Here is a 22,500-nt window from a genome sequence, read left to right as displayed (position 1 = left end):
AACCGGAGTACCCGGAGGAAACCCCTGAGGCACGGGAGAACATGCAAACTCAACACACACAAGGCGGAGGTGGGAATCGAACCCCCAACCCTGGAGGTGTGAGGCGAACGTGCTAACCACTAAGCCACCGTGCCCCCCCCAGGATATGCACTAATAATTATGTAATAATGTTTATAGAAAATCACTTCTCAGTGTTTCGGTCTCATGAGCTTGAGAACAGAATTTCTGTTCTCTGAAATATAGCTGAAAAAGAAAATAAATGTTTTTTTCACCTTCCAAAAAATCCTTTTTTTATTATTTATTTTTATTATTTACTTTTTTTTTTTCATTTGGATATTCATCATGCAATGTATCATATTTAACAACAAAATAAAACAGAACGCTTGGCAATCTCTAAAGTATCGCTAAAAGAGCCATTAAAATGATTCCTTACAGATTAACGTTCATTAAAGAGTGTTTACGAGGCACCTCGTGTTCTGCACTGTGTTCAGTTCATGTTTTTAATAAACTGCACAAAAGATTATTGTTGTGTGGATGTGAAGTGTATCTGCAGGACTGGTTGGCATCATATGGAGCTCCCTAGCCAGGAAAAAACAGCTCCAACATTCCCATCCCCTAAAGACATGAGCTACACACACTCGCTGTTTATTTCCCCTGACTCACGTATAGACCCTCGCTCACCGTTTGAGCCACACAAGTGCTTTTTATACACACTGCTTTTTACTTTCACACATCTTACTAAATTCCTTGCTTACTCAGACACTCAGCTAACAATCAGTGGTCAAAGTGCACTCATTATAGAGAGCCTTTAGTTAAAATTAAATTAATTACAAACAAAGCAACAGGAACTCATGCAGTAACACAGCCTTCTGTTTGTGTGACATCACCGCTTTATACACACAGGAGGAAATCATTACACACAGGAGGCTATTATGCAAAAGTCCACAGGAGTATAGAACAACCTGCACCACCAAACAACACGGTCCAGCTCTAATGAAGAAAGCCGAGCCAAAATGTTCGGAGAGGCAGCAATGACATGACGCAAGTTTACAGCCTCTTCAGAAAGGTTCCTTTATAAGGCACGAGCGGCACGTTTTTACAAACGCACAGAAATGCCAACTACACAAAGAAGCGCCTGTAGTCCGAATGCTGCACTATGCATCCTTGCTCCCACTCACGCCCCTTTACCATTACACACCACAAAACTCAGTACCCACACACTCCACACAAACCACAACACAACATAGCATGTAAAAGAAAAAATAAACAGATCTATTCTTTTTTTTTAAGGATGCATCTGTTAACTCGTTTCCCCACATAATAATACAATCGATACGAATACAAAAAGGGGACTGCATAAAAAAATGGAAATAAAAACTTCTAATGAAGTTAGATCAAAGTTAACAGTGATTTAGATAAAAGTTAACAGTGATTGGTTCGATCCTCAGATAGAAGCCATGGCTGATTGGATTCATTTTAATTCGTGTTCTGAAAATTTGATCCCCAAATGGACCATTTCTCTCAAAACGGTCAGGAAAAAAAACAAAACAAAAAAAAACCAACAGAAAGATCGATGCAATCAACATAAAAATTACGCCATTTCAGCATTCCCCATGCTTTTCAAAGCTGACTTACAAAACAAACAATACGGCTTTTTTTTTTTTTATATCCAAGACCTCAGGATTTTAATGTTTTGGAAAGAAGGACTAGACAAACAGAATACAGACAATAAAGAAAAGAAAAAAAAATGTCGGACTACCGGACTACAGAAGGCTTTGAGTTCAAATGCCTGGGCCCTTGAGAAGTGCATGTAACCTTCACTTTGTCACTTTAGGTAAGAGTGTCTGCCAAATGGTGAAAATGTACTATAAACACTAACTCTAACTCTATTAATTTCATTCATTCATTTTCTACCGCTTATCCGAACTTCTCGGGTCACGGGGAGCCTGTGCCTATCTCAGGTGTCATCGGGCATCAAGGCAGGATACACCCTGGACGGAGTGCCAACCTATCACAGGGCGCACACACACTCTCATTAACTCACACACTACAGACAATTTTCCAGAGATGCCAATCAACCTACCATGCATGTCTTTGGACCTGGGGAGGAAACCGGAGTACCCGGAGGAAACCCCCGAGGCACGGGGAGAACATGCAAACTCCACACACACAAGGCGGAGGCGGGAATCGAACCCCCAACCCTGGAGGTGTGAGGCGAACGTGCTAACCACTAAGCCACCGTGCCGTCTCTATTAATTTCAGTTCAGTTTTATTTGTATAGCACTTTTAACAGCAGACGTTGCTACAATGAAGCTATACAGAAATATATGAATTCAGGATATTAATGATAAATTTTCATTTTAAATTTAAAAAGTTTGTCAGAAGTCATTCCCCTAAGCACGGTTATCTAGATAATGCAATGTACTTATTGGCTAGCTAGCTCTCATAGCTTAATTATCCAGTATTAAGATTAAGAGCATTAAGAGTGGGTTGGCTCAGAGTCAGTAATTTAAGTACTGAAAGATCATCAATGTATTAGTTTATGTTATTAATTCAACAATAATGAGGACAAAGGAATTGATTTTAAATAAATAAAAAAAAAACATTGTTTTTTTTCTTTTTTTATTGTTATGATTATATACAGTATAAATATTAAATTATAATAATCTTAAATAAAATTCTTCTTCCTGTTGCCTTTCAGCTAGTAATTGAAGCGGTTGCACAGCAAAACTAGGACTTTTTTTCTTTCCGTTCAATTTTTAAACTATTTCTTCAGTCTTGTCGTCTATCCCTTTTTAAATTATAAGGTCAGTTTTCTGGCAGGGATGCATACTTTTGCACACTTTAAAAAAAACAAAAAACTTGCAGCTATTCTGTAAGGTCCGTTTGCTAGGACGTGTGCAAGCTCTCACACCCAGCTGTGTATTAGTGAGCCAAACAAACTTGACATGTTGTCAGTGTTAGATTTATTTTTCTTGGAAGATGGATGCAACAGTCCTAAAACGTGTACACTTTTATGTTCAGAAATATCATTATATAATTTATTATAATATTACTCATATTTCAGATCTGCTTATTAATCATTAAGTTGTTCGGAAAAAAAAAATATTTTATCCATATTGTGTGAGTAATATTTTACCCATTTACAGTTTTTAATTTTTTACACATAATCCAAATCCATGTATTTTGCAATTAAAAATATTTTTTTCTCTTTTCTTTGCATTTATTTTGTAAGGTCTGTTTGTCATATAAACATTTGCACACAGCTGTATATTTGTGACCCCACGAACTGAACATGTGGTCAGCGTTCATGTCTGTGCTCACAGGTGGTTTGTCCTTAAAGCATTAAACATTGCTGAGTCTGATCCCACAACACATGAAGTTCATTTAGCTCAGAACTCAGGAGGAGTTAGAGTCAGATCTGACGTTAAGTACTATAGATGGGAGCTGAAGGCATACTAGGGCTATTTTGAGTGTGAATTGGTTACTTTGAGTACGATGTTGTAAAGAATTATTTTAGGAATGAATTTGAAACAATACACATCACTGCAATACAAGTGAAAAATCAGAGGATTGAATATCATTGTGTTTTGCTTTGACTGTGTCACTCCGCATGGTTCTCCTTGTTCCATATGGTGACGCAACAGGGAGGCTGTTTGTAAGATATTGACTCGCTCTTCAATGTCACACACACACACACACACACACACACACACACACACACACACACACACACACACACACACACACACACACACACACACACACACACACACTGTGTGTTAGAAGACAGATGTGCTCTAACATCTCTCCAAAACTTGCTCCATACTGAAAAGTCTTTATCAATGTTCACTTAGATTAAAGTCCTATAAATTTTTGATGAACATCAGAGAACCATCAGAAAAGGACCATTCTATTATTTTCAGATGTACTGCTAGAACATGAGACACAAAATCTTTATGAATGTTCAGCATACAGTACAGATGGATTTCACATGTCAGGTCACAGCTGGAATGTAAATGGACCACAGCTGGAACACAGATCTTAATCAACATGCCAGTGTCTTTGAATCTATATATTGTCCATATTTGCAGTCAGTTCAGTTATATTTTGTATTATTCCACATCACTGTAAACCCTCCAGTGCAGTGCCAACACTTATGTATATATATATATATATATATATATATATATATATATATATATATATATATATATATATATATATGTATATATATATATATATATATATATATATATATATATATATATATATATATATATATATATATATGTATATATATATATATACATATATATATATATATATATAAGGCTCTTTTTTCTCTTTCTGGAAAATTTAGGATTTAATCAGCACCAAATCAATTTAGAGTATTATTGTAGAGCCTGTGCCTATCTCAGCTATTTCATGCGTCATCTGGCATCGAGGCAGGATACACCCTGGACGGAGTGCCAACCCATCACATGGCACACACACACTCTCATACACTCACACAATCACACACTACGGACAATTTTCCAGAGATGCCAATCAACCTACCATGCATGTCTTTGGACCGGGGTAGGAAAACAGAGTACCCGGGGGAAACCCCGAGGCACGGGGAGAACATGCAAACTCCAACCCTGGAGGTGTGAGGCAAACGTGCTAACCACTATGTCTTAGTATTGTTAACTAATAATATGCTAGTTAACAGTTTAATGGATGTCCCACAACACTGTCATGTGGCAGATGAAATGATAATGTGGATTTCTCCAGGGGGAAGAGGAATAAAATGTGCTCTGGTAGGAGAATAATACAATTTGTAGTAGTACCTGTAACTAAGCTTTATCTCAGGTCACATAACGCCACCCTAGTGTTGATTATTTTCATATAAATACAAGCTTTGTATGTTATCGTTTTGACCTACAGATAGACAAATCATAGCTTCATCAAAGTCAGTCAAATCTTTTGAAAATACAAAGATTCAATGGTCTGTTAGACCAATAGTAGCATTTTATGGTTCAAAATATCTCAGAGGACAGACAAAACAACGTCTCAGAAATATTTTTAAATAGACAGAGAATTCAGGTACACCAACTGCCCTTTACTTGTAAATAAATATCTTAGTGTACAGTTTGACTTTAACATCATTCTGAATGACCAAATGGGAAACTTTATACTGTAAATGTCCCACAACAAGCTAAAAATGTTGTCCAGAATGAAAAGGATTAAAAATGTCCAAGTCTAAAGCTAGAATCTTCTCACAGTACAGATCTGACCTTTTTTCACCCCAAGCAGCTTGACCACTGTCCCTGAAATCACCATGGAGCTTCACCCAAAGTCCCAAACAGCAGACAAAACACCTTACAAAACAAACACACTATCGCATTCTCAAGGAGAACGATAACAGCAGCAAAAATTCTCTCAAGGTCTAAACAGGGTATCCATAAATCTTATCATTCCTTCAGATATGTGTGTGTGTGTGTGTGTGTGTGTGTGTGTGTGTGTGTGTGTGTGTGTGTGTGTGTGTGTGTGTGTGTGTGTGTGTGTGTGTGTGTGTGTGTGAGTGTCTGTTTTGTACTGTATAACATAAATGTATATATGTGTGTGTGTGTGTGTGTGTGTGTGTGTGTGTGTGTGTGTGTGTGTGTGTGTTTTGTACTGTATAACATAAATATGTGTGCGTATGGGTGCTTTGTACTGTATAACACACATATGTGTATGTGTGGGTGTCTGTGCATGTGTGTGTGTATGTCTGTGTCATGTGTCCAATCTCACCTGATATGACTTACTTACATTTTAATTCAATTTACTGATGAATCAGGTGTTTGAACAGTAACGTAGGGAATATGAGCCTTTTATGAGGCTTTCAGTTCAGCGTTAAACAATAATGTAATGCCGGTGAACAGTAATGTAATGGTTATTATTTTTCACTACTCTAACACATTAGTCCTGACTCATGTAGAGCTTTATAAGCACATCACACAGTGCGTTGGGAATCAATAAATGAAGTCTTAAAAGTTAAAGCAAAATGCATCAGAAAGTGATGAAACTCAAAGGTGCCAATACTTTTTTACATACTTCGTTGACAATGCTTAAATATTGTAAAGTTTTTACGTTTAAATGGCCCTGAGTTTTTTTTTCTGAGTACTATTTACTGAGTAATAGTGAGCTCTTAGAGCTACATGCACTTTTTATTTTCATCCTTGACCCAAAAGACTCTATTTTGAACCAATCCTCTTCATGCACACACTCCAGTTAAGTATGCTTGTGTGTAATGAGGGTGTTTAGCAACGAGAACATGATGTTACCTGATGCATTGGGGTCGTTATAGATGACGAGAGTGGCTGGAGTGGGCCTTCGTTTGCGTATCTGTGAAGGAGGGAGCGAAAAAAAAGAGTTTTGTTCACGTTATTTCATTGATTTTAATTGTGTCGCAAAAGATGTAGCCTGTGTTATTAAAGTAACGGAGAGATTTCGTAAAGTTATTTATAAACGTAAAAAAGATGAGGATAATCGTATTCAGCTGAGTATACTGAGTAAAACATGAAAGATTGTTGCTCTATTTCGAATTTATCACACAAACCACATAATTCAGAAAATAATTTTGTAGCATTACTGAAATTAATGACTAAAAACTAATAAAATAAATTTTATTATTTATTTGTATTATTATATTAATAACAGAATATATATATATATATATATATATATATATTCTGTTATTAATATAATATATATATATATATATATATTCTGTTATTAATATAACATTATGTATATATATATATATATATATATATATATATATATATATATATATATATATTATATTAATAACAGAATATATATATATATATATATATATATATATTATATATATATATATATATATATATTCTGTTATTAATATAACATTATATATATATATATATATATATATATATATATATATATATATATATATATATATATATATTCAAGACATTTTCATTCACCATGATGTTAATTTCTTTGCAGTATAGAAATGCGATTGTATAAATTTTACTTCAGGTGTTCAGTTTGTTAGTAAGTTCATTCTAAATGTATTACTTTATATGTGTATAACTTTTAATGTATTACTTTTTATGTATAACTTTTAATATTTAAGCAAGTCAATCAACTCACTTTTTTTTTTAACTCCAACAGCTCAGAAAAGAGCACAGCTTCATAAAACGGTAACTTAACGAGGATGATCATGATGATGCTTAATGTTAACGATCAGATCAACGATCAGGTCTATTTTTTGTTCTCTCATGAATTTACATTTCAGATCATTGTTGGGTTTTTTTTTATTATTTTTATATATTTTTTTTCGTACTTGAGATGCACAGTTGAACTTTTAGCCATCTGATAACTGAGAACCTTTACTGAAAGCTGAACCCTGCACTATAGTCAGTTTGCTCTCCTTCACCATCTTTATTGTACACTTAAAGCCCTATAATCGTGTAGCCGTGGCTCTTTTCCTCTCCAGAATGATCAGGAGACACAGAATTAGATCTGACGCTGCCTCTTCTAATGGACCTCTAACTCAGCACAAGAGAGCTCGCTGCTGATTGGTCAAACTGGCATCGTCGTCGTCTTCATAAAATCGGCTGAGCGTGTTACGGTTTCCGTCATTACTCCGTCTGCTTTGAAGAGAATCTGCTTTTCAGGCTCAGGGATGGTGAAAACAGTGCTTACATCCAGCCATGGATATCATTTCATACTTAATTATTAATTTTATTGCATGAATTCAGAAATCGCATTACTACAATAGATCACTATTGAAATTGTTATAAATTAACATTTTATTAAAAAACTGTGAACCACCATCATAATCAGCATTTATTAATGAAGTAATTAATTAAAGCTAGTAAGTATAATCTAGGTCTATGACTTGGCAGCAGTATGAATAAAGCTATGAGATCACCAGATGTTAGTAACGAGAGTAACTACTGAGTCTCTGTCTCTACTCACATGTTCCGCTGCCTGAGGGTCCAAATGGCTCTGAAAGAGCGGGACGGCAAACTGGATCTTCTTAGGACTGTTGGGCTCCATGATGTCGAGAGTTGAAGGGGACGGAGAGTGAGAAGCAGAGTGCGAGAGTAAAAGAAAGAGAGCAAAAAAAGACAAAGAACAGCTGTGTGGTCAGGCATACAGCCACTCCACTCTCTACTGGCCCCCTCCTTATGTGAGTCGGTGATTAGTCTCCCTCCTGGACTGCCCGCCTTCTCCTGTTCCACCATACAGTGAGAGAGAGAGAGAGAGAGAGAGAGAGAGAGAGAGAGAGAGAGAGAGAGAGAGAGAGAGAGAGAGAGAGAGAGAGAGAGAGAGAGAGAGAGAGAGAGAGAGAGAGAGAGAGAGAGAGAGAGAGAGAGAGAGAGAGAGAGAGAGAGAGAGAGAGTATTTTAACTATTGAGTAATGGCAAGATGGAGTTAGTGTTGGTTTGTTTCTCTCAATCCTCTATAAAAAGCCAAATGGTTCCACTTTCTCTAGCACAAAGCTTCCAGGACTTCCTTGGTTATATTTTGCCCTCTGGCCTCACTGTAAGAGTGTGTGTGTGTGTGTGTGTGTTGGCCTCAGATGGCCGAGGTTTATCCTCCACCCTCATAAACATTAGCAGGACTCAGAGCAGGGCAATATAAGCTCCCAGTGGGGCATGCTGATGCGCTCTACATTATTGATGATTCAAGTTCAGGAAGCTGTTCTTTTTAGCCGAATTCGCTGCTTCGGACAAAGCAAGAACCTCGTACAGCCACGAGCACTAAGATACATGCTTCATCACGCTGTCACATCATTTGGAGGATTTTTAATTATTCAGATTTTAAGCCATGCTGGAGATGAATCGGTGTCGTCCTACAAGAGAGCATGATATTTTTAGGATGGTGCAGATCAAATTTCGAACATTTTGTTTCAATACAGTATAAGCAATTTGAAAATGTTATAAACAAAAACAACACAATTAAAGATATAGATGTACAGCAACACAATTAAATATATTATACACCCTGGATTGAACACTATTCTATTTCAGGGCTCTATGAACACACAAATTCACACGAAGTTGCACCAAGTGTCAATGAAACATAACTGGGGTGGTTTTCTGGTAGTGTGAGGAAAAAAGAGGACCCTGAGAAAACACAGAGGGACACTAACTTAAGCTCAGGAGCAACCTAGAACTAGCAATGAAGCAGTAATTCTACTTGCTATGCCACTGTGCTGCTTGCAAATTACAGCAGACAAAATATTGAGAAATGCTTCAGAACACTGAGTCGGGCCGAATAAATCAAAACAAAAATAAAAAAAAATGTGCAGCCAATGAGCAGAAAGGGGCGGGCTTGTCAATATGCGGCGGAGAGAGTGTTCACTGTGCATGTATGACATTAGCAGAAAGTGGTTTTAACATTGACATGGAGGATAAAAACAAAGAAAGAAAGTGAAGAAAGGCTTACGATAAGGCAAGAAGTAGGACGTGTTAATATAGGATCAGCTTTCCAGCGCTGGAGAGAACTAAAGGAGCAGGAAGTTGGCCACATATTCACAGGTTGGAGTTTCCCGAGTCAATAACTCCTGAGCTAAACGCTGTTACTACACAAATAACACCTCTTTTCTATCGTAGTAATGTAGAGACGCAGCTACAACCGTGTTTTGTGTAGTAACAGCGTTTAGCTCAGGAGTTGTTGACTCAGGAAATTCAACTTTACTTAAGACGCCGAGGCGCTTTTTTCCTTCTCGATAGGTGAGTAACGTTGTTTTTGCTTTGTTACACAGAACTAATATATGCCTTTGTCCTTTACATGATTATGCTTGTGTGTCATTTTTGCTTGTTTGTTTATCTGCAATCGTATTGTTCTTCCCTTCAGCTATGATAAAGACACATTTCTTTCCATTAGTCGCCTGGGTTACGTATGTATGTGTTGGCGGAGCTATCAATACAGGGGTGGGACCCGTTTGGGTTAGGGGCGTTTGTTTTGGTGATTTCAAATGTCAACATTGGCTTTCAAAAATCGGAGACCCTGCCTTTAACCATCGCCCTGTTGTATCGGGCACTGAAGGCATCTGGAAAATGATCATCACTATTTCTCTAATCAGAAGAAAATTAAAGCAAATAAAAAACACTTAGCAGACTATTCAACCAGTATTTGGCACATATCCAGTCTTGGACTAAATCTAATTTGCATGAGAGACCCTCAGCCTAACCTAGGACCTATTCCAAGTGAACCATTTACTCTGGCTGCTGGCCATCTGCCACTTCATCGATCCGGTGCTTGCTAATTAGCCTGGGATCCAAAACACAGCTGGACAGGCAAAACGAAAAAAACACTACTTCAGTTATTCTAGAAAAGTAATCCTACTGGATATGTCCTAAATATGAATACTGACAGGTTTACTTCAATCATTCAGTTGTATATACACAGTGCTTTGGGGTTATATAGGTGAACCATAGCACAGTGACTCAACACTTCAAAATAAGGGAAAATGTTGATATGGCAACATCACTGATATCTTTTATGGTCTAAAGTCAATGTTTATTTAATTATTGTACTGTCTATAATATAAGTGAATGTTGGATTTGTTCAGGGCAGGATGGAGACTCTGGAGAGTCATGGAGTCTTAACTGTAATGATCTGAAGTTTTACTTATAATACATCATACACATATATTAGATTGAATCACAAATTCCCGATTCCCGATTCCCGCCTCCGTCTTGTGTGTGTGGAGTTTGCATGTTCTCCCCGTGCCTCGGGGGTTTCCTCCGGGTACTCCGGTTTTCTCCCCCGGTCCAAAGACATGCATGGTAGGTTGATTGGCATCTCTGGAAAATTGTCCGTAGTGTGTGAATGAAAGAGAGAGAGAGAGAGTGAGTGTGTGTGTGTGTGTGTGTGTGTGTGTGTGTGTGTGTGTGTGTGTGTGTGTGTGTGTGTTTGTGTGTGTGTGTGTGTGTGTGTGTGTGTGTGTGTGTGTGTGTGTGTGTGTGTGTTTGTGTGTGTGTGTGTGTGTGTGTGTGTGTGTGTGTGTGTGTGTGTGTGTGTGTGTGTGCCCTGCGATGGGTTAGCACTCTGTCCAAGGTGTATCCTGCATCGATGCCCGATGACGCCTGAGATAGGCACAGGCTCCCGTGACCCGAGAAGTTCGGATAAGCGGTAGAAAATGAATGAATGAATAATAATGGATGGATGGACAAATGACTGTTACTTTAAAGTGCTTGGGAATTGAGATATAACCAATTTACATGTACAAAGAAAGACAAATGCAACCTTGTTTACAGCATTTTAACCCTTGACACCCTCCAAAACGGTTATGATGAAACATGCAATGTCTCATATTGAGCAGTATTATCATGGGCTTGCTTTTTATGTATATAGCTTCAAGGTTGAGGAATGGAAGAAACTCATTTCTGTCAGACGTTCTCCATCTTTTTGTTGGCAGGATTTTTTTTGTAGCAGTTTTTAACACGTCACATCCAGTCAGTCAACGTCATCCAGGAACGTCTAAACTCCTGTGTGTGAATGCTGGGCAAGAAACACAATAAACATATAAACACACTATTGGACATAGATTTCTATCTAGCTACCCACAGAGTATGTTAGAGGTAGCGCTCATCATTGGAGTCAAGCAGCCCTCATCCATAAACATACGAAAAGCAGGTACACCAAGATAATTATGTCCTTGTGTGTGTTGAATGAGGTAAGAGAGGGAAAGAGTGTTGAACGGATGAAATTAACACACTCTGAAAGGTCTAAGTTACCACACGGAGGAGAGAAATCTGATTTAGCACTCGTCATCTACTCTCTGGTAAACAAGGTAATTTTCCTCATCCAACCTTCATCTCATGGCAGAAAAACACTCTTACCCCACTGCACTACTTAAACGCAAAGTGGTGGTGATAACCACAGGAGTTATTTGGTTACACAAAAGCATGTTGTTTAATAGCGGACATTACTAGCCGCTGAAACAGCCCTTTATTTTGAACCGGTTGTATCTCTTCTTGTCTGGAAACTCACACAAAAGCACGACATCACATCCCTGAGCCACTCATTTAGTTACCCACAATCCCGCAAACAGGCCTCACAATGGATACTCATGCTCAAGGATGCACGTTTCCATAGAAATGGACAGCTGGATTGGGTTTCGGTGGCGTGAAATTATTTTTAGATCAGGACTCGTGTATTATTTTCCCTCTTGTGCAATAGATATGAAGATAGAAAGAAGCTCTTGGCCATCAAGCCATAATCTGATATACTGCCTGCATAACACACACAAGGCGTTTAACTGAGATGATTTAAGTAGGAGAAATTTCAACAAAGATTGTTTATATGTCCATGCAGATTCCAATGATACTACAGCATGTGGAAAAATCCGGATAATTATTTCAGCAGATTTTCAATTTATAGCTCACTGGTGTATTCTACGTGATACGCAGGTATACGCCGTATACCCACTAGGAAAGGCCGAGGATTTCCGTATACCCACTTAAAAAGCGTGAGGATACGTAACAATATCGTTTTGTGACAGAACTTTCATTCATAAATTCACCCCGTCTGTGTTGCGAATCACTAACGTTTTTGGACCATTGGGGCTTCCGTGACCTGTGACCTGATCTGACGTCACCTACCAAGGAGAAAAATCAGTTGCTTGGCGGTCTCTTTTGATGCAAATTTGAAATTACTAACTAATGTAAAAGAAGGTATGAAACGAAAGCAGACTCAAACTACACCCTTGAGCAAGGCACCGAACCCCCCAACTGCTCCTGGTGTGTGTTCACTGCTGTGTGTGTGTGCACTTTGGATGGGTCAAATGCAGAGAACAAATTCTGAGTATGGGTCACCGTACTTAGCCGTATGTCACGACACTATCACTATTATAATCAGAGTTATATTTACTCTGGAGTTCTTATAACTGATCAATGAATGAAATGTATTCCAAAGCTCAGAAATTAAAAAACAAGCAGGTGCTTATATACAGTAATACAAACAGTCTAATGGCAGAGGTAAAGAAAAAACACACTACAAACCCTGAATTATGGGCTGAAGTACATATATACAAATACATATCTGAAAAGTGTGGTGTGCATTTGTATTCAGCCCCTTTTTACTCAGATACCCCTAACTAAAATCCAGTGAAACCAACTGCCTTCAGAAGTCACCTAATTAGTAAACAGAGTGCACCTGTGTGTAATTTAATCTCAGTATAAATACAGCTGTTCTGTGAAGCCCTCAGAAGTGTGTTAGAAAACATTCGTGAAAAAACAGTATAATGAAGACCAAAGAACACACCAGACAGGTCAGGGATAAAGTTGTGGAGAAGTTTAAAAAGCAGGGTTCGGTTATATATTAATATCGCAATTTATCCTTGAACATCTCACTGAGCACTGTACGATCCATCATCCGGAAATGGAAAGAATATGGCACAACTGCAAGTCTACCAAGACATGGCCGTCTACCTAAACTGACCGGCTGTGCAAGGAGAGCATTAATTGTTGAAAAAAAGCCATAATAAATCCTGTTTGCAGTTTGCGACAACCCATGTGGGGGACACAGCAAGCATGTGGAAGAAGGTGCTCTGGTCAGATGCTTTGCTCTTTTATTTGCTCTGGTCAAAATTTAACTTTTTGGCCAAAATTCAAAACGTTATGTGTGGCGGAAACCTAACACTGCACATCACCCTGAACACATCATGGTTGAAACATGGTGGTGGCAGCATCATGTTGTGGAGATGCTTTTCTTCAGCAGGGACATGGAAGCAGTTGATGGGAAGATGGATGGAGCCAAATACAGGGCAATTCTAGATGAAAACCTGTTAGAGTTTACATACTGTATGCTAAACATACAGCCAGAGCTACAATGGCGTGGTTTAGATCAAAGCATATGCATGTGTTAGAACGGCCCAGTCAAAGTCCAGACCTAAATCCAATTGAGAATCTGTGGCGAGACTAGAAAATCGCTGTTCACAGACGCTCGCCATCCAATCTGACTGAGCTTGAGCTATTTTGCAAAGAAGAATGGGCAAAAATTTCACTCTCTAGATGTGCAAAGCTGATAGAGACATACCCCAAAAAACTTGCAGCTGTAATTGCAGCAAAAGGTGGTTCTACAAAGTATTGACTCGGTGGAGCTGAATACAAATACAATCCACACTTTTCAGATATTTATTTGTAAAAAAAAGATATTTATTTTGTTTGTGGTTGTAACGTGTCAAAATGTGTAAAAGTTCAGTGGGTATGAATACTTCTGCAAAGCACATTAAATCCCCAAATTAATCCCCATATTAAGCACATGAATCCCCTACTTGAGTGTGAGAAGCTTGGGTTTGGACAGATCAAGCCCTCTTTTGGGTGGATGATGCCCTGGTTTGGACAATAAATACGCCTACTTGAGCAGAAGTATTCACCTCTTGGATGTGAGACAGCTTGTGTATCATATAGCTCCAATTTGGGCATGAAAAGTTTGAGATTATTATTACTGTGTAATAATACAAAGTAAAAAATACAAAGTTTCCCTTGCTGTACCTTCTGTTCGATTAGCCGCTATGAGGTCAAGGGCTTTTTAGTTGTGCTGCTCCTAATCTCTGGAATTCTCTTCCACAATCCATACAAGAAAGTGACTACTTGTCTGACTACTTTTAAATCATCTCTTAAAACTCACTTGTTTAAATTAGCTTTCTCGGATCAATTTTAAACTATTTAATGTCAATAATTGTTGTTTGTTGTATTGATTGTATCTTCACCACTCAGTTGTACGGTTTCCTTGAGTGCCCTGAAAGGCGCCTTTAAATAAAATGTATTATTATTATTAATTTATATTATATATATTTATACATACATACATACATACATACATATACATACATACAAACACACACACACACACACATCGATCTTTAAATCATACCAATCTTTCTGAATTGTGCTAAAACAAAACCCACAAGACATCTTTATATTCAAAATAAATAAATCTTTATTAATGATTTGCTTTAGAGATAAATTCCTCATGCATCCCGAATGACAAGTTAAAATTTCCCTTTAGAAAATAGCCAAAAAAATGTGAATCGGTTAGTATTACAACTCATTAGAACAAAGATCAGCTATGGAAATCACCTCGTCACATACAGTAAGCAAGGCTGGAAGTCATCCGTCTAACACTTGAAATTTTTTAAAAGGCACGTATGACATTCAGCATGGCACATTTGGAAAAAATAATAATAAAAATAATTCAAATAAGTTTTTCCCTCCAACAAACTAGTGGTTGCTTTGCATGAAAAAGGCTTCGGTCATAAAAGAAAACCGGAGCAACAATAGCAGATTTAGTGCTTGTGCTCAGAAAGCTTAATTTCTACACATAAAGCGTGTCATGGACTCCCGATATAAAGTTGGAAGTGTGTGTGTGTGTGTGTGTGTGTGTGTGTGTGTGTGTTTGTGGTTACACTCGTGTCCCCTTCCTCTTTTTAAAGTGGCATCTCTATAAACAGCAGTTGTGACTGGTCAGTTCAAGTGAAACATATTGCACGGTTAGTACCTCACAGAGGCTGCAGATAAAACTCACAGATATGTACAGAAACACACCAAAATGCTATCACCATCACCTATATCGTGTGATCTTCAAGCCTGGCCACCTTTCACCCAAACATTATTTAAAAAAAAACAAAAAAACATAATAAAGATAAAAGAAATACAAAGGTGAAAGTTATTTTTCCAGAAAGATGGCAGCGTACCAAATATAAAACTTGAATGAAATGATTTGCAGAGTTTTTGTTTTAAAACAAAAAAAAAATAAAAATAAAATAAAATAAAATCTTGAATACTTTCATGCCCTCAGATGGAGGAGACTAGCAGATCGATTTATTATTATTGGGTTCAAGCGGATGATCCTGTAAAATAGATCCAGTGCAGCAATCCCCCTTGTGGTAACAATGTCTGGTTGAGGTCTAGAGAAAGTCTTGGATTAGATCGGATTGACGTGTTGCCATGCAGTAGTGTATGAAGGTGCAGTTGCTACAGGTGGGTAAAAATAAACAAATGAATGGTTGACGTTTTTCAGTGTATTGGAAGAGTGGATAAATTTTCCTGCTGTAATCCATGGAAAAAGCCAACTGCAGATCCACAGACGAAGCCTTAGACTAGCTTGAGTAAAGAAAATCACCCACTTTGGCAAAACAATACCACTCTTGTGAGTGAGAATATTCATTTTGGGCAGAGAAGAATCCCACAATTGAGTGTGAATATCCTTCTCAAGACAGATGAAGCCCTGGTTTAGGCATCAAACTTGGGCTTGGAAAGAACTTTGGGTTTTATGGTGGATGAAATCTTCATTTGGATGGATAAAGCCCTAGCTTGGGCATCAATCACCACTATCTGGGCATAGCGTCCCCCTCTGGGACTTGGACAGATAAAGACCTTACTTGGGTAGAAGAAACCCCTGCCTAGATTGAAGAATCCATAAATGTTTCACTTGCATGAGAAGCAGGAAAATCCTCTTCCCAGGTATGAGAAGCTTGGACTTGGGCATCAAGCAATCCCATTTGGCATGAGACTCCCTATCTTGGTGTGGAAGATTTTGAAGACTTGAAGACTTGTCTTAGATGGATAAAGCCCCAGATTGGGCAGAGATGTGAACTCAGTGGAGAAAATGAAATCAATGACCACAATAAATGTTTCTAGCATTTGCAAATGTTTTTAGATGAATAAATTATAGAAAATGGGTGCTGCAATCACAACATTCAGTAAATGAACAAAATTATACATAGAGACTTGGATAGCTTGCTAGCTAAAGTGAAAAGTGTGCTTTTAAATAACATTTTAAACTTTACAAGAGGTTAATCAATCTTATGCTGCATTAACTTTTGGGCTTTTATCTTGAAGGAGATGTTTACCATAGCCCATACAGGTTTTATCCGCTTTAGCCTGGAGCTTCCCATGTTGGTGTGAGGAACTGAGGAGGAGCAGAAGATCATCTCTGGAGCAGTAGTATACTTTTCAGAATGTTGTCGTGGAGAAGGTGGGGAGGCAAATTGGATAGATTGGGTTGGTTTGAGCTGCAGTAGTGTGTGATGAACTCAAGAGAATTTGTGTTTCCTCAGAGCTTAGATCCACAGCAGTCCTCCTCTTCAGCCGCTAGGTGACAAAATGAACACACATGTTTACATTTACAGCAATTAGCAGACGCCCTTATCCAGAGCGACTAACATTTTTATTTAATTTTTATACAACTGAGCAATTGAGGTTTAAGGGCCTTGCTCAGGGGACCAGCAGTGGGAACCTGGTGGACTTAAGAATCAAACTCACAACCTTCTGATTGGTAGCCCAACACCTTAACCACTAGGCTACCACATCCCTACATTTCAAATACAATCAATGAACAGATTTATAGACTCAGACACTGCTTTAAATGTTTTCAATTAATTTGATGGCTGAATTGATAGCATACGATAGAGTGTAGTTGAAAAGACTAATGTTTTTTTAATATATCCCAACCATGAATTTGAGTACAGGTTTGCTCTGAACGAAACGGTATGACGGACATTTGAAGTTTTGAACTAGCATTAGGAAAAGGATAAAGATTTTAATGAAGAAGAAGACACCATTTATTTTGTCACATATGCATTGCAGCACAGTAAAATTTTTTCTTTGTAGGTTGGGGTCAGAGGACAGGGTCATCCATACAAGATACAAGACCCCTAGAGCAGTGAGGGTTATGAGCCTTGCTCGGGGGTCCAATGATGGCAGCTTGGCAGTGCTGAAGCTTGAACCCTGATCCTTTGATCAACAACCAAGAGCCTTAAATGATTCAGCCACCACTGCCCCTGTAGTAATGTATACATATTCTACAGCAGCATCCATACATCATTCCAACCATCCACTCACCTACCCACATAGCCACCCACTCACCGAATCACGGAAACCTACACCCCACCTACCCACCCGACCTAAGGGAAAGGAGGGTCAGGTTGTTTTGTGCTGTACGCCGTACTCAGGTTCGACTCACCTAATCACCGTTGTCATGGTGCTGACTCTTGTGTCGCTACAGATCTCTGCGGTGACACGGCAGCGAGAATCTCATTGACAATTTCCTGTCTGATCTCATCTGCGAGACTCTTCTTTATCTGAAAATGGGAAAAGAAAATCTGTGACAATGAACTAATGCAGAAAACAACACCAGATTTGCAAAAATAATCACTGGCAAAAGGTAAGAAATACACATAACTGAGTCTGAATGTGAATCTACTAAAAATATAAAAATAAAACTGTAAAATATGCCGTCTAGTTTCTGGTGCTTCTGTTCCTTCTTTCATTCATTCGTTCGTTTGTTTGTTTGTTTGTTTATAGATTTATTTATTGCTCCAGTCCACTTGTCTACTTATAAATTTGATTTGTACCAATATTCTTCTTGCTACCCTGATGAAACATTTCTATCCTGTTGGGAGTGGTTTCTCCAAAGATGACAAAGATAAGCCTCCATCCACAAGACATGAAGAATCAGTGAATAGTTTGATGAGGATGAAAATGATTTAAATCACATGCTATGCTTTTCACACTTACCACACCAAGTGAACACTTAAGAGATTTTGCAGTGATGCGTTAGATGGTGCTCAGCACCATCATCACGATCATCAACAACTCCAGCATAATTATCACTATCACTAGCATCATCACAATCACCACCATCATCACTATCACCATCACCATCATCACCAACTCCACCATAATCATCACTATCACTAGCATCATCACAATCACCACCATCATCACTATCAACTCCACCATAATCATCACTATCACTACCATCATCACCAACACCACCATCACTATCACCACCACCATCACTATCATCACCAACTCCACCATAATCATCACTATCACTAGCATCATCACAATCACCACCATCATCACTATCAACTCCACCATAATCATCACTATCACTACCATCATCACCAACACCACCATCACTATCACCATCACCACCACCATCACTATCATCACCAACTCCACCATAATCATCACTATCACTACCATCATCACCAACACCACCATCATCACTATCACCATCACCATCATCACCAACTCCACCATAATCATCACTATCACTACCATCGTCACCAACACCACCATCATCACTATCACTAGCATCATCACAATCACCACCATAGTCACCACCACCATCATCACTATTATCACCACCATCACCATCATTATCACTATTATCATTACCTCATCACTATCACTAGCATCATCACAATCACCACTATCATCATCAGCACCATCACTAACACCACAATCATAACCATCATCACCAAAACACAAACTTTGAAAGTTAATTTTATTGGTGTGGCCCATTACAACATTCAACCCAGTTTCTCATGTGGCCCCTTGGGAATATTATTTTCCTTTAATTTATACTCAACTCGTCTATATACAAAAAAGGTTTATACAGTTTGAAGTAACCATGTTTAGAAATGTATGATGTGTGAACAAACACCCGTTAAACTTCACCAAACATTTTGCACACAAACATATTATTCAACAGCATCGGTTAATTGAAATTACGTCATGTTCCTTTACATCATCAAGCACCTTGCAGCCAAAAAAACATCTTTATTGCACCTTCACCGAAACACTCAAGATGTTTTTCAGAAACCGGGCCAAAGTCATAAATCAGGTTGAGTGACATTTCACCATTATTTTGTCAATAAAAGCACGAGAACATTGGACCAGGTGCCAAAAAGAAAGCGCAATAGGCAAAACACTGACTAGTGTGGACTTCGTTCGGTTTCAAATGACATGAAGAACATCATTCATTTCTTTCCAGAAGGGTCTGAATGATTAATGAATCACATTTCAGAATACCGTCAAGTTTTCCTACTAAAAGAAACTTCTTTGTTCATGTTAGCTTTCCCACTTAGATGGAAAGTGATTAGGTGTGTCAGAGGGTTAGTAAGTGAAAGTTTCCCATGTTTCGTTTAGACACCTGGTGGATGAGCTGCTTTATATTTGCATTTCCAAAAGCTTCCTCTCCTCCACTTTCTCCTTCTTCTTCTCCTTTATTTTTCTGAAATGAAGGCTCTTTATTGACATCGGTGTGGTCTGAGACACTCTGTGCTGTTCTGCAAGCTATGACCTGAAAAAATATATTCAGGCAGAATATATTAGAATCCATCCATCCATCCATCCATCAACCAACCCACCCATCCATCCTTCTTTCCTTCCATCCATAAACCCACCCATCCCATCCATAAACCCACCCATTCCATCCATCAACCCACCCACCCATCCTTCCTTCAATCCATAAACCCATACATCCATCCATCAACCCACCCACCCACCCATCCTTCCATCCATAAACCCATACATCCATCCATCAACCCACCCACCCACCCATCCTTCCATCCATAAACCATACCATCCATAAACCCACCCACCCACCTATCCATCTTCTACTAAGGCACTATAAATCCTTTCACCTCCTTGTTAACTCCTTGTTAATATTCGATTGTATAAACCTCATTTTCTATAGTCAAAAAACCCCTCATGATAATTATTTCTCTAATCATTTTATAATAAGGACACTAATCATCATCACCTCTTATGTCATTTTTGTAGCCCCTCTATTTACAGAGCCATACTATCATGGGCCCTACTGATCCAACACCTTACAGTGACACGTGCTCATCTTAATGACCTCTTACCACCTGAGAATTATGACTTCTTACCATCATAATATAACCATTACCCTTATAATTATATCAATTCAATACGATTGAAATTTATTTGTAAAGCTCTTTTTAACAGTGGAAATTTTCTCGAATCAGCTTTACAGAACATAAGAAAAAGTAAAAAGTTGAAGATTAATATTAGCCTGATGTGAATGTGGTGAGGAAAGAAGTAACCTTGAGAGAAACCAGACTCAAAAAGAAACCTCATCCTCATTTGGGTGACACTAGAGGGTCCTTTCAACCCCCTTGTCCTCGTTAACCCTCATCTTCATGACTCTTTGTAACTACTCTTCTCAAAAAACACTCATGACCTTGTGCTTATTAACCCTTCTCAATCTCATAAAACCCTACACCCATCTGTTGAATCCTCATCCTCTTTATGACCCCTTAATGTCCTTGTTAACCCTCATAATCCCTTATCCTAATCAGGATTCTCATCAAACTGCACACTACCGATCCTTTAATCGCTATATTCTTCTGCTACATGATCCCTAATCCTATTGGCCACTCATCTTATCCCTATATGCCACCTTCTATGTGTGAAAACTGCATTGCATTTTACATAAGAAAACTGTAAAGTCCTTTGAGCTGCAATACATTAAAATCAGATAAAAATAAAAAAGTCCTTGGCTCCTAACCTCAGGTAATCTAGGGCTAATGTTCCGTTGTGGTGTTTGCTCCCGGGTCTCGTTTCCTGATCTCGAAGGAATAGATGGTGTCAAGCTGACCGTTGAGCGATACACTCCTCCTCTTCTCCGTGATGGAGACGAGGTGAGGTCACGGGATCGCACCGGACTCACCGACCTCGACGAACGAGCAGAGGTCGGAGTGTCAACCGCACTAGTGCCATCATAACTCAGCTCTGACTGGAGATACATCTGCTCCCGCAAGAGATCGGTCACCTGTAAGGTAATTACAGTAGATCAATGATCATGCTCTTACTATTACCGAAGTTGCATCTTATACTAAACTGACATGGGTCAGTGTGTGTTTTGATATTTAAATAAATACAACTCGATGCACAAAGTAATTTGAGCACAAGAATTAAAAAATAATAAGGAATTTGGGAGACTTTACAAAACAATTTTTCGACCCTAAAATATAGTTAAAAAAAAGGAAAGAATAAAAAAGAACACTCTCCTTCTCTGAGTGTGTGTGTGTGTGTGTGTGTGTGTCCTCACCGGTTCTGTAGCTCTGAGTGCAGAGGAGCTAGATAAACTGTCCATGCTCTGACCCCTGGACATGTCCTAAAGATTAAAACACAAACCTTTATTGTCTACAACAGATGCATAGTTCAGGTTAAGCATTACTTTTTTTTCTGGTGATCCCTAAACTTAAACTTTAATTAATCCTAAATGATAAGACACTCAATAAAACATACCATATGTTTTGGAGCATAATACATTTTTAAGTACAGTAAACCGATCAAAAGAGCTCATCTTTAATCCTTGTATTTCATATTCAGTGTCATTTTTTCATTTTGGGATTAGAATTAGACTCAGATGATAAAATAATAAAATTGACTGAATTATTTCCTTCTCATTCATGAAGGTCCTTTTTTGCTATTATTGTGGAGCCAACGTTTCTTAGCTGTCTTTTTTGCTTAGCTGTGCATCGATTGCAATGTTGGTGAAGTTGCGTGTACTGACCAGGAGATGACGGGAGAGGCGACTGCTGTGCGCTGAGTGAATCCGATCATCCAGGGTGAGGAGTTGATCCTCCAACTGCAGCTCTAACTCCTGCAGCTCCTGACGAACAGCGACACGGAGCCT

General features: G+C 38.4%; 2 protein-coding genes across 10 annotated transcripts in view; both read right to left on the bottom strand.

Moving 5' to 3' along the window:
- Positions 1–8,282, bottom strand: part of ppp1r1c (protein phosphatase 1, regulatory (inhibitor) subunit 1C) — a 29,049-nt gene extending 20,767 nt beyond the window's left edge. The window contains exons 1-2 of one of the 3 annotated variants that reach the window (XM_047815233.1): positions 7,999–8,282; positions 6,312–6,372 (exon numbers count right to left, since the gene is read on the bottom strand). In XM_047815233.1, coding sequence (XP_047671189.1) covers positions 6,312–6,372; positions 7,999–8,267 — 330 coding nt within the window. In that variant the 5' untranslated portion in view covers positions 8,268–8,282. The remainder of the gene's footprint in view (positions 1–6,311; positions 6,373–7,998) is intronic. The other 2 variants (XM_027162595.2, XM_027162598.2) reach the window with 2 other exon arrangements.
- A 6,673-nt stretch (positions 8,283–14,955) lies between these two features.
- The window catches only part of itprid2 (ITPR interacting domain containing 2), an 82,933-nt gene continuing 75,388 nt past the window's right edge, over positions 14,956–22,500 (bottom strand). For all 7 annotated transcript variants that reach the window (XM_047815504.1, XM_047815499.1, XM_047815503.1 and 4 more), the window contains 6 exons: positions 22,378–22,500; positions 21,910–21,975; positions 21,367–21,630; positions 19,984–20,133; positions 18,004–18,121; positions 14,956–17,132 (listed from right to left, as the gene is read on the bottom strand). The exon at positions 22,378–22,500 is cut by the window's right edge and continues 22 nt beyond it. In XM_047815504.1, the coding sequence (XP_047671460.1) occupies positions 18,017–18,121; positions 19,984–20,133; positions 21,367–21,630; positions 21,910–21,975; positions 22,378–22,500 (708 nt within the window). In that variant the 3' untranslated portion in view covers positions 14,956–17,132; positions 18,004–18,016. The remainder of the gene's footprint in view (positions 17,133–18,003; positions 18,122–19,983; positions 20,134–21,366; positions 21,631–21,909; positions 21,976–22,377) is intronic.

The sequence above is a fragment of the Tachysurus fulvidraco genome, chromosome 6, assembly GCF_022655615.1.
Source record: "Tachysurus fulvidraco isolate hzauxx_2018 chromosome 6, HZAU_PFXX_2.0, whole genome shotgun sequence".
NCBI lineage: Eukaryota > Metazoa > Chordata > Actinopteri > Siluriformes > Bagridae > Tachysurus > Tachysurus fulvidraco.
Note: the sequence above shows the minus strand (reverse complement) of the source record. Positions and strands in the feature narration are given on the sequence as shown.